The sequence below is a fragment of the Chiloscyllium punctatum genome, chromosome 9, assembly GCF_047496795.1.
Source record: "Chiloscyllium punctatum isolate Juve2018m chromosome 9, sChiPun1.3, whole genome shotgun sequence".
Lineage (NCBI taxonomy): Eukaryota > Metazoa > Chordata > Chondrichthyes > Orectolobiformes > Hemiscylliidae > Chiloscyllium > Chiloscyllium punctatum.
The window spans coordinates 20,165,253-20,178,250 of record NC_092747.1 but is presented as its reverse complement, the minus strand read 5'-3'; the positions used below and the strand labels follow the sequence as shown (position 1 = coordinate 20,178,250).

At 39.8% G+C, this 12,998-nt stretch overlaps 1 protein-coding gene across 1 annotated transcript in view; it reads left to right on the top strand.

Annotated features, from left to right (window-relative positions):
- The window catches only part of gabrg3 (gamma-aminobutyric acid type A receptor subunit gamma3), a 657,746-nt gene extending 646,025 nt beyond the window's left edge, over positions 1-11,721 (top strand). The window contains exons 9-10 of the mRNA XM_072576994.1: positions 5,481-5,615; positions 6,960-11,721. Of these exons, the coding sequence (XP_072433095.1) occupies positions 5,481-5,615; positions 6,960-7,238 (414 nt within the window). The 3' untranslated portion in view covers positions 7,239-11,721. The remainder of the gene's footprint in view (positions 1-5,480; positions 5,616-6,959) is intronic.
- The last annotated feature ends 1,277 nt before the right edge of the window (positions 11,722-12,998 follow it).

The following is a 12,998-nucleotide window of genomic DNA, read 5'->3' as shown; positions in this document are numbered from 1 at the left end:
ATAATGATATGAAGTACACTATTGGAGGTTCAAGTGACAGCATTGTGTTCAGTGAGTAACAGAGCTGGAATTGACTAGACTCTTTTTTGATTATTTTAGTTCTTTTGTAACATCCACTTTACTTTGAACTCTATGCTGGAAACAAGACAAACATTTACCTCACAGTTATAGTCCAGTCATCTTACAAAGCATATTTGGAGTAGTTACAAGAAATCCTTTCATGCAGCACATGCTTCATGACTCATATATTGGACTCCCCAACACGAGCTTGTAACCAGACTGAAGGAGTGCAAAGCAGAAGTCATGGTGAGGTAATATTGCTTGCTATTATTAAGTGGAATTTCTGGGCAAGGGTCACTGCATGAAAGTCTTCTGTTGTGGCTTTTTGAAATCAGCATCTTGCTCTCTAGTTCCCAATTCAAATACATTACATCAATGCAATAAAGCACTTACAGAATAGAATCCATGTACATAAATTGCCACGGAAAGATATGCTTGTCCACTTCAGTCTGAGTGCCCTTGCAACTGTGTGATAAGTGTTAATTACTGCTTGCTAACCTACTGACCAGTGGGCATTAACCATTACAAGTGTGAAGTCCTTTTGCTTTAGGTTTTAATGGTTATTCTGGAAACTAAAAAAAATAAACACATTAAACCGTCTTTTACTCTCTCTCCTACTGTAATCCTTTATTCAATTTCTTCTTTTTTCTTCCTTTACCTGGTTTAACATTGCACTCATGCATTCTAAATTAAATCTGCCTGAGCCGATCTTGCTGTTTTCATTTTATCATCCTTCAATCTGATTCAATTGAGTCTACTTCCATGTCTATTCAGATCTCAGGCACCCTGCAATGATTGTGTTGACTCCACCTTGTTCTCCCAGTAATCTGTAAGGCATCACATAGAGTGAAGAGGCAAGGGCAAGCCTAATGAACAGAGAACACTCCATTTGGTCTACTTTAGGCTGACTATAATAACCTTTGAGATATTATATCATTCAGGAGAGGTGCACTTAGAATAAGAACACAGAATTGGCCACACTGGGACTTTGAATCTTGTCATTAACAGAATTTCTGAAAATTATCCTCTTGAAGCACCAATGTGGATGAGGCCACCATCACCACACCACAAGCCCCACCCCTATTATTCAAATCCACACGGGGAATGATTCTTATTTTATTTCACTCTTACTGTGAATTATTGCAAGTGTGACGTTTAGATCCTTCTCTGGCTTCACCAGTCCCTATCTCCAAAACTTCTTGTAGCCCTATAAACTACTGAAGCCTCTATATTCCTTCAATTTTAACTTCTAGCACATCCTAATTTCCTTGGCCACAGTGTTGCCAGCCAAGCTATGGACTTCCTTCCTACAATCTCTCCAGTTCTTAACCTCACCCTTTTCCTTTAAGATGCTCTGTAAACACATACCTTTTTGACCAACTGTCTAAACACCTTCAGCTGAGGTTCTGTGTAAAATGTCTGATAAAAATTCTGCATTGAGTCATGGGTCACTTTATTCCATGAGCAAAATGTTATGGGAATCTGTACAAGTATAAGTTTATGTCTTGTGTTATGGGGCAATGATCAGAATAAACTGAACGGAAATCACTTGGGCCCAATTCATATATTACAGCTGGTGAACTTCGAAGACCTTCCACTCTGAGGAGCATTGCTGGTAAAGGGCAATTTTCTTAATCAATACAGTGCTGCTATTAGAATTAGAATTAGGTTTATTGTCATGTGTACTCAAGTGCAAAAGTGCAGTAGTTTCTTCTATAACCTGATAGTTGTGTTTCTGTGCAACCCCAAAACTTGTGCAATACAAATAACATGTAAAGTGTTGCGATGTAATCATGTTAACACACACTTTAAAAGTTCATGTTTTAGAAACAGCCTTCCTTATTTACCCAATCACGTTACAGCCAATTTGCGTTAACAAAAGAGACATTATAACAGAACTGACTCCACAGTAAAAAGTTTACAATGTCCATAAGACCGTACGATATTGGCCTTACTTCCAATCCTTTCAGCCCATCGTGTCCACTTTGCCATTCAATCATGGCTGATGGACATTTCAACTCCATTTACCCACACTCTCTCCGTAGCCCTTAACTCCTTGCAAGATCAATAATTTATCAATCTCTGCCCTGAAGACATGCAATGTCCTGGCCTCCACTGCGCTGTGTGGCAATGAATTCCACAGGCCCACCACTCTCTGGCTGAAAAAGTGTCTCCTCATTTCGTTCTAAATTTACCCCCACTAATTCTAAGGCTGTGCCCATGGGTCCTAGTCTCCCCGTCTAACGGAAACAACTTCCTAGAGTCCACCCTTTCTAAGACATGCATTATTGCATAAGTTTCTATTAAATCTCCTCTCAACCTTCTAAACTCTAATGAATGCAATCTCAGGATCCTCAGCCATTCATCGTATGTTAGGCCTACCATTCCAGGGATCATCTATGTTAATCTCTGCTGGACATACTCCAGTGCCAGAATGTCCTTCCTAAGGTGTGGGGCCCAAAATTGGACATAGTATTGTAAATGGGGCCTAACTAAAGCTTTATAAAGTCTCAGAAGCACATTACTGCTTTTATATTCCAACCCTCTTCAGATAAATGACATTACATTGGCTTTCTTAATCATGGACTCAACCTGCAAGTTAACGTTTAGAGAATCCTGGACTAGCACTCCCAGATCCCTTTGTACATCAGCTTTATGAATTTTCTCACCATTTAGAAAGAAGGCCTATATTCTTTTTTTCCAAAGTGCAAGACCTCGCATTTGCTCACTAGTCATTTCCTGGACCACTCTCTTAAACTAACTAAGTCTTTCTGCAGCCTCCCCATTTCTTCAGAACTACCTGCCTGTCCACCTAACTTCGTACCATTGGCAAACTTTGCCCGAATGCCCCCAGTCCCTTTATCCAGATCATTAATACATAAAGTGTACAGCTGCGGCCCCAACACTGAACCCTGCAGGACACCACTTGTCACCAGCTGCCATTCCAAAAAAGAATCTTTTATCCCAACTCTCTGTCTTCTGTCAGACAGCCAATCCTCAATCCATGCCAGTAGCTCACCATCGACAATAGACAATAGACAATAGACAATAGAATATAGACAATAGATGCAGGAGTAGGCCATTCTGCCCCTCGAGCCTGCACCGCCATTCAATATGATCATGGCTGATCACTCCTAATCAGTATCCTGTTCCAGCCTTATCTCCATACCCCTTGACTCCACTATCTTTAAGAGCTCTATCCAATTCTTTCTTAAATGAATCCAGAGACTGGGCCTCCACTGCCCTCTGGGGCAGAGCATTCCACACAGCCACCACTCTCTGGGTGAAGTAGTTTCTCCTCATCTCTGTCCTAAATGGTCTACCCCGTATTTTTAAGTTGTGTCCTCTGGTTTGGCATTCCCCCATCAACGGAAATATGTTCCCTCCTGCCAGAGTGTCCAGTCCTTTCATAATCCTATACGTTTCAATCAAATCCCCTCTCAGTCTTCTAAACTCAAGGGTATACAAGCCCAGTCGCTTCAGTCTTTCCGTGTAAGGCAATCCTGCCATTCCAGGAATTGACCTCGTGAACCTACGCTGCACTCCCTCAATAGCCAGAATGTCTTTCCTCAAATTTGGAGACCAGAACTGTACACAGTACTCCAGGTGTGGTCTCACCAGGGCCCTGTACAGCTGCAGAAGCACCTCTTTGCTTCTATACTCAATCCCTCTTGTTATGAAGGCCAGCATGCTATTAGCCTTCTTCACGACCTGCTGTACCTGCATGCTTGCCTTCATTGACTGGTGGACAAGAACACCCAGATCTCTCTGAACAGCCCCTTTACCTAATTTGATACCATTGAGGTAGTAATCTGCCTTCCTGTTCTTGCCACCAAAGTGGATAACCAGACATTTATCCACATTAAACTGCATCTGCCATGCATCTGCCCACTCACCTAACTTGTCCAGGTCACCCTGTAATCCCCTAACATCCTCATCACATTTCACCCTACCACCTAGCTTTGTGTCATCAGCAAATTTGCTAATGTTATTGCTGATACCATCTTCTATATCATTTACATATATTGTAAAAAGCTGCGGTCCCAGCACGGATCCCTGCGGTACCCCACTGGTCACTGCCTGCCATTCCGAAATGGAGCCGTTAATCACTACCCTTTGTTTCCTATTAGCCAACCAATTCTCTATCCAATCTAGTACTTTGCCCCCAATCCCGTGCGCCCTAATTTTACTCACTAACCTCTTGTGTGGGACTTTATCAAAAGCTTTCTGAAAGTCCAGGTACACTACATCCACTGGATCTCCCTCGTCCATCTTCCGAGTTACATCCTCAAAAAATTCAAGAAGATTAGTCAAGCATGATTTCCCCTTCATAAATCCATGCTGACTCTGTCCTATCCTGTTACTATTATCCAGATGTGCCGTAATTTCATCCTTTATAATAGACTCCAGCATCTTTCCCACCATTGAGGTCAGACTAACTGGTCTATAATTTCCTGCTTTCTCACACCATGGGCCCTCACCTTACTTAGCAGCCTGCCGTGAGGCACCTTATCAAAGGCCTTCTGGAAGTCTAGATAGATAACATCCACTGAGTTTCTCTGGTCTAACCTACTTGTTAACTCTTCAAAGAATTCTAACAAGTTTGTCAGGCACGACCTCCCCTTACTAAATCCATGCTGACTTGTTCTAATTCAACCCTGCACTTCCAAGAATTTAGAAATCTCTTCCTTAACGATGGATTCTAGAATTTTACCGACAACCGAGGTTAGGCTAATCAGCTTATAATGTCGGCCCTCATGGTGCCGTTTTAGATACAAATCATAGTTACAAAATAGAGAAATAAAGAAAAAAAAAGTGAATTACCTTAGTGGTACTTAATATAAGTTAGATAATACGAAGTAGAGTTAAAAGGGTAAATACTACAGTCAGATAAACAGACTCCAGATAAACATTACAATGTAGTCGACAAGCACAGGGGCTTCCTCATGTGGTCTGACCGGGCTCATAAGCCACTGACCGGCACCTCCATTCCAAGGCTCCAACCTCTTGGGTTTCACTCAGTTCTGGCCCTCAGCCCCCCTGCTCCAGCCCGCTCCAAAGTATGTTTCATTTTATTAAACAAACAATTAAAAATTTTAGATAGAAAAAAAGGTAGAGAAAGGAAAAAACAAGGCAGACAGATGAACGAGCCCCAGGCCAAGGAGCCTCCGCCATTTTGAAATGAGGCAAAAACAATGGCTGCAGATGCTGGAAACCAGATTCTAGATTAGAGTGGTGCTGGAAAAGCACAGCAGTTCAGGCACCATCTGAGGAGCAGTAAAATTGACGTTTCGGGCAAAAGCCCTTCATCAGGAATAGAGGTTTGGTTTGATGAGCTTTGATGATTCATTAGTAATGATGATTCTCAAATTCACTGAAGTACATTACATACACATGGAAAAACCTTTTTCCCTTCCCAGCTCCCAGATGCAACCCTCAGCTGTAGAGTTAAGCAGAATTCTCACTGTCGTGGGTATCCGAATCAATATGAGCATGACTGGAAAGCGGAGCGCAGACGTGAATGGTTCTTCACCCAGCAGAAAGGACCACAAGAGGTAATTATCCTTCACAATTCTTGCTCTTATTCAAAATACAGGGTTTGTTGTCATATAAGGATGCCATTCTTATGGAGGGACATGTCAACCCAATAGTAGTGCATTGGATTACTAATCCAGTGGCCCAGTATAACACTCCGGCAACACACGTTCATATTCAATTAATTAATAGCTTTAGAACATAAAGTTAGTTTCAGTAATGGTGGTCATTGTGAACTGTCATTTGGTTCACTATTGAGTTTTTAGGGACGAAAGTTTGCCATCCTTTCAGGTCGGGCCTTTTCATGTTACTCCTGATCCACAGCAACTCTTAACTGCTCTCTGAAATGGCCTAGCAAGCCACGCAGTTCAAGGGCAATTAGCGATGTGCTACAAATTCCAATTTTTATCGTGACAGCCATATCTCATGAAGGTCTATAAGAAGACTGTCAGTACCTGACTAAGATGATTTGAACACCAAATAAGGAAGGGAAAAGTCATAGGAAATGGCCTCCATTCAGGCCTACAGACCTGCTCTGCCATTTAACATAATCACAGCGATAGTGGCCTTCGTGTCACTTTCTCAAACAAAATCTGTCCAGCTCAGCTTTGAATATACTCAAGAGATTATAAAAAAAACCAAAGCATAATGGGAACAAACCCTGACTCATATGACGCACACAGAGTCATTTTTTTCAAATATTAAGCCAAGCAATTGCTCCGCTCTGACATGGTGATGTTCATTACTTTTAAATCAATAAATAATATTCTGTGATCCTGTGCTTTTTATCAAAGGAGCCCTCCTTGAGCAACAGGGGTGAGCTGTTGATAGAATGGAAACTAGAATCCTGCAACCTGTACTGCACATCAGCACAGCTCTCTATTCAGAGGATGGATTGCAAGAGACAGTTGTTTTGATTCTAAATTAATCAACTATATTGGAAGGGGAAAGACCACATTTGCTTTTACTGTAGGCCAATGTGAAAAATATTGTTTAAGGACAATATCTTCAACCTTTTGGAAAATGTTTGACTTAATTATGAATAATCAAAGTATCTCATAATTGGGCGTGTGGAGAATGCTTCTTAAGTCCCTTGCAATCATTACTATTTTCCTTTATTGATAATTTAGCTGTGGCATAAGGCAGCAATAGAAAGCATTTTGCAACATTGTAACTGAAAGCAGTCAAGAAAATGGTCAGGATTACAACTGATGTTTTTCATAGAATATATGGATCTACAGGTTGTTCAGATTTGTGAAGTGAGATGTGTGTATATTAAACAAATCTGTTTAGATTTTGTTGGAAACATTGCAACTAGTGTGCTGTTGCCAATATTTAAAATCTCATTTCTCTATTCATTCTAGAATTACTCTGTACTGAACCTGGGGCCTGCCTCTTCAGTTATTACCATAAATAATTCTATGTACTGGCAGGACTTTGAGGAAGCCTGCGTATATGAATGCCTGGATGGTAAAGACTGCCAGAGTTTCTTCTGCTGTTACAAAGAATGCAAATCAGGCTCATGGCGCAAAGGACGGATTCACGTAGACATTTTGAAATTAGACACGTATTCGCGTGTGTTTTTTCCTACGACATTTTTGCTATTTAATCTTGTCTACTGGGTTGGATACCTTTACCTTTAAGCTTCTGCCTGTAGCAGTGAAGACTTCTCTTCGTCACGCTTGTCCTGTAACTTTGATATGTATCTCTGGATGTTGTCAGAAAAGTGAAACTACCTGGGATGAAGTAACAGCATTGGTTCTTTCATTTCCATTTCTTTAATATATTAAAAAAAAACTACAAATTCAAAATGGCAGAAGGAAGAAGGTGTGGAAAGTGTACATAAGCTGACGAGGCATCTCTCCAAGGTCATCAGTTGAAATATTTTTTGAAAAACTTGAAGAGAAGGGACCCAATTTATTTGACTTCACAAACTGTTTTCTTGGTTTTGCAACCAGCAGCAATTTTAGAGTAACTATTCACAGGTTTGTCGGATAGTCAGAAATGCCTGGATTATTACATAGTTGCATGAAGAAAAGTGAAGAGTTAGCTAAGAGCAAACTAGACTGAAGCATATTACTCTTACAGAGCTAATTAGAATCAATTAAGGCATTTCTGGCCATAGAAACCCAAGAGTTTTTTTTAATCTTTCCAAATTAAAGGCTACTCATGTGAACACATTTGTATTTGACAAGATGGACTAAATCCAGAGATATAGTCAGGTTCTTTGGAACGAAAGGAAAGTTTTCTTTGAAAAAAAACTAAGAGTGTTTGTGTATGCTATGTCTTTTCATTAATTGAAATTTCAAAACAGTGTCGGGTGAACAAAGTGTTAGACTGTTTGGAAAATTATTCAGCACGTCATATTTTTACGTGGGGTTTCTTTGGTAGTATGATGTTAGAGGTGACTGAGATAAACTAGCTGAAAATATTGATGAAACATTAGGTGGTGCATTCTCCATTCATTCTTCCTTGAAAATGATCACAATTCTGTTTAGCCCTTTGAGGACTGAGTTGGCAGTTGTTTAACCAAATTAAATCAACAACATCAAGGCTAAGTTTGATATTTTGGTTAATTCCCATTTACAAGCTTTTCCCTAGGGATATCTTACCATGACAGTATTACCCAGGAGAGCAAAGAGGTCCTTCAACATGATGCAAGTGTATCTTTTGATGTGTCAAAGGGGTGGCAGAAGTGGTACCTATGGACCAATCCATAGTCATGATCAGGTAAATTGAAAACAGGGAAGAAACTATCAAGTGTACCTCCTTGTATTGAGTCACTGCTATGAACATGACTGTCATAAGTATGGTCATCATATTGGCCATCAACATTTGAATGAGCCATCATCATTTGGAAGAAATATACAGGAGAGCCTTACATTGATTCCACCATAAACAAAGTTGTTGAAGAGCATCAAAAATCAGTGATTTCAAATAAAGTGAAACAGGTTGAAAACATTGGATGGGAATTTGACGTCAATACCAGCAAGAAAACATGAACTTTGTTATTTCTTACATGTGATGTACTGATCAACCATGTAACTTCAGAGGACGGCCTGGATTTAGTGAACTGTCACGATGAAAGGGTACTTACTGCTGACCTTACTGTACAGTGGAAGTTGGTTGTCATAGTGATGTTGAAGTCCAAAAAGCAAAACCTCTCTACAGCTGGTTTGTATTACAGGTGGACCACATCAAAATGATGATTTAAATAAGGATTTACCTCTTTTGGGAACCAGGACTTCGACCATATAAGCAAATTTGCAGTTTGCTGAACCATGTTATAACAGACTTACATTGCACTTGGATTGGAAAGTTCACTAGTCTGAGTTCTGGGATAAATGGGGTGTCCTCTGAGGAAATGTAAGCAGAATGTGTCTAAAGTCTTAAGAATTTAAAAGCTTGAGAGAGGATCTTACTGAAACACATTCTCAAGGGCCTTGATGCAAGGTGGACACAGAGAATGTGGTGAAATTTAGAATCAAGGGTCAAAGTTTAAAAATAAGGAGTCTCCAATTTAAATTTGAGATAGGGAGTTTTTTGTTCTCTGTTGGTAAGTCTGTGGAATTTGCTCCTTCAACAAGCAGTGAAATCCAGATCATCGAATATATTAACATGGAAAGTTCATGGGGCTGTGAGGAGGAAGTGGAAGGCAGAAAAGTGGACTTGGAGTGGCAGTCAAATCAGATATGATTTTACTGAGTAGCAGAGCAGAATCAGTAAGTTGAACAGCCTTCTGCTGCTCCTAGTTCTTCTTCTTTTGTTCTTTTGAGAAAAGAAAACTGACCAGTAAGATCCAGTGATGTTTGTGGTGGGAGTTTACCAAGTCAAGAGGATTTATTGTCATATAGCAGTAGTGATAACTGCAGAGGATTGTCAATCATATTGCAGTATGGTATGTAAAACAAGCAAACCAGGATGTTAGAGTATTTAATATGCTTCATTATTAATTTACATTTTCAGGTAGTGAAGTTAATGATCCATTTCATAAATATGCATAACAAAAGGGCAATGTTCTTAAGACATGCTGCTGGAAGCTTGGAACACACTACTGCCAACTCATCTGCCAATTCTATATCCATGCCGCTAATCTCCCAGTGGACTTTAATTTTACTTATGGTTTATTAAACAATATTTTGTATGTGAATTAATATGCAGTCATTAATCATCTCTGTTATTTCATCAAAGAACTCAACTCATCATAATTAAGCACAATTTGCCTTTAACAAATCTGCACTGGTTTCCACTTAGTCAAACATTTTGTACGAGATTACAGTCTTCAAAGGTTTCCCTGCCAACAACAGTAAAATGACTGACCTGCTTTGTCTCCTTCTCCCAATTCAAGAACAGTTATGCAATGTTTGCAAAACTCCAGCAGCAGCTCCACATCAAAGGCACATTGAAAGAATCTGGCCAGAATTTCCTCAACCTTGACCCTGAGTTCTCTCAATAACTTGAGCTGCATCCCAGCCAGATGTGACGGTTTTTGTACTTGGAGAATGGCTGACCTTTTGAGTTGCTCATTACCAACTCTTATCAGATCCTATTGTGACACCCCTCCAGGAGCTGCAAATTTGGATGGTTTCCAGGATTGATATCTTACAACCTACATTCTGATCGCACCCCCAATTTGCCGTGGAATCTAGTACAAGTTGAATTCCTCCCCCTACAATTTTACCCTGAACTATTTTATCTTATTGCCTGATAACTTTCCTCAGTTCCATCAAATTCCCAGTACACCTTCGCAGGTACACTTCTGAAATGATTTACCTCAAGGTTCACCAAGCCTATCCTGAAGTTCCTCATACTACGTGCGCCTCAAATGTGGGCTCACCCTCTGGTTTAATACGAATCACTATAACTCTCAAAATCCAACACCCTAATTGTCTACCTGAATTGCATGCCAGTGCTACCTCTGCAGTGCTTTGACATGTTTATAATTCCAAAATTGTTTGCAGCCTTGGAATGTTCACTCCCCCTGCCAAATGAGACATCTGTAACTTAATCAATTGCCAACCTTTTCCAAACTTTCTTGAGAAACAGGACTTAGCTTCTGCATTGGTTTTCAGGTTTGCTTCCTTATAGCACACAAATTTGCCTTAACTGCAAAGGTTTAAACAGAGCAATAGTCAGCCTTCTTGAGGAACTACCTAATGGACAATGGTGCCAATTGCTTTGTTGTTAGGCAGTGATAAACATTGTTCTTCATAATATCATGTTTTTATCCTTTTTATTTAAATAAATACATAAAACTGCTTTAGTGTGAGCAGCACTATAGAATCTTTAAGTATTTTCAAAAATACCCCTTTAGTCATTAGGTTACATCCAATGTTTTTATTCACCCATTGTTTCCTGAGGCTTGGTATATTTAACTTGCTACCAATTCAATCTCAATCCTGGTTCTAAGGACAAAAGAAATAGGAGCATAAACAAGCTACTTGGTCCTTAAGGACTGCACCACCATTCAGTTGGAACAAGATTGATCTGATCTTGGCACCGACTCCACTTCCCTAACTGTTTCCTGTAACCCTGGGCTCCCTTCAAATATCTGTCCATGCCAGCCATGGATGTATTCAATAACTCAGCCTGCACAGCTCCTCAACTTTGGTCTTAAATTATTCTGACTGTGCCCCTTTGTCCCTTAAAATTATATTGAAAAGCAGCATTTTTTCCAATTGATATTTCACATTTGATGCATGCTTGAGTTCCAAAGTTTCTCAAATAGACTAACTTCAGTGTCAATTATGGCATCAAATTCAATTAAATATTCACTCATTTCCAAGGCTGATTTCAACTCTGAAGAGCTGAACATAACATCTAATATGGTATCTGTCCTAGATTTCTCTGACCACTTACTTATCCCTGATCTATTCAATTTATCAATCGAATGTTGAAATCCAATCATTATCACAGTGTGAGTTTTCTCCAACTGCTGTTTCTTCTGAAAACAGCTGTCAATGGAGAGAAAGCCCTGCTAGTAACATTATAGCAGGAATCCTTGTCACACCCCATCCCAAATCTCTCTTTTGCTTTAACAAAGATAATTAACTGAAATAGGCTAATGCTTCTGTGAGGTAAAAACAAGGACTGCAGATGCTGGAAACCAGAGTCTAGATTAGAGTGGTGCTGGAAAAGCACAGCAGGTCAGGCAGCATCCGAGGGGCAGGACAATTGACGTTTTGGGCAAAAGCCCTTTATCAGGATGAAGGGCTTTTGCCCAAAATGTCTATTTTCCTGTCCCTCAAATGCTGCCTGACCTGCTGTGATTTTCCAGCACCACTCTAATCTAATGCTTCTGTTAAAACATTGGAGAGAGAAATTTCATATGACCAGGTTTCCCAAGTGGATGACGACTTCAACTGTATTAATTTCCAACCATATCAACTCATCTGGCAGTCAGTTGCTTTGTTTACTTAATTATCAACTTCATCCCATATTGCTTCTCCTGGTAACCCCTTTATGGCTGTATCCTCCTGTTTGTTAATTGTCCAATCACTCTTTGCTCTATGAAATAGTCGATAACCTCATTAACATACTTACGTATGACCCGCTTGCTAACTGTTTAGTCCCTGGCTACAATCATTCATTTATCTACATATCCTGCACTTCCATCAAATTCCAGGACACATTTTGCTTCACTCTTCTTCTCCATATTTTGGGAATATCAAAGAATTGATATTTCACTAGAAAAATGGTTTACATTCATGTGGTTCTTGTAATCTGGTTAAAATATCTCAAGGCAATGATCAGTCATTATAATTGTCAGTTAACTAAAAACACCAAAGATAATTTTAACCTAACTTGCCTGGGGAAAGCTGGCAGGATTGCATTTTGTATTATGCCTGGTGTAAATCATGCAAGTTGTAAAACAAACATTGTACCAAATTATATTAGGAGAAAGTGAGGACTGCAGATGCTGGAGCTCAGAGTTGAGAGCATGTTGCTAGAAAAGCCCAGCAGGTTAAGCAGCGTTCGAGGAGCAGGGGAATCGACATTTCGGGCATAAGTTCTTCATCAGGAGTGAGGCCTGAACAAGCCCTCATTCCTGATGAAGGGCTTATACCCGAAACGTCGATTCCCCAGCTCCTCGGATGCTGCCTGACCTGCTGTGCTTTTCCAGCATCACACACTCAGCACCAAATTATATTATTTTTCCAATGATTTGTCCAGTTGAAAATATAGATATTGTTCTTTATTTTAATAAATAAATGTGGGTAAAAACACATTTCACTATAACATTTAGGTTTTTTGGTTGCTATTTTATACTGTGCAGGGAAACGGGAAAATTATTCATCTCATCATAACAGTGCTGAGCAGGGAAAATCATGAATGAATTTAGAATATTTCACATAGTGACCACCTTTTTCCTTTATGTTACAACACAGGGACAGCAAGTCAGA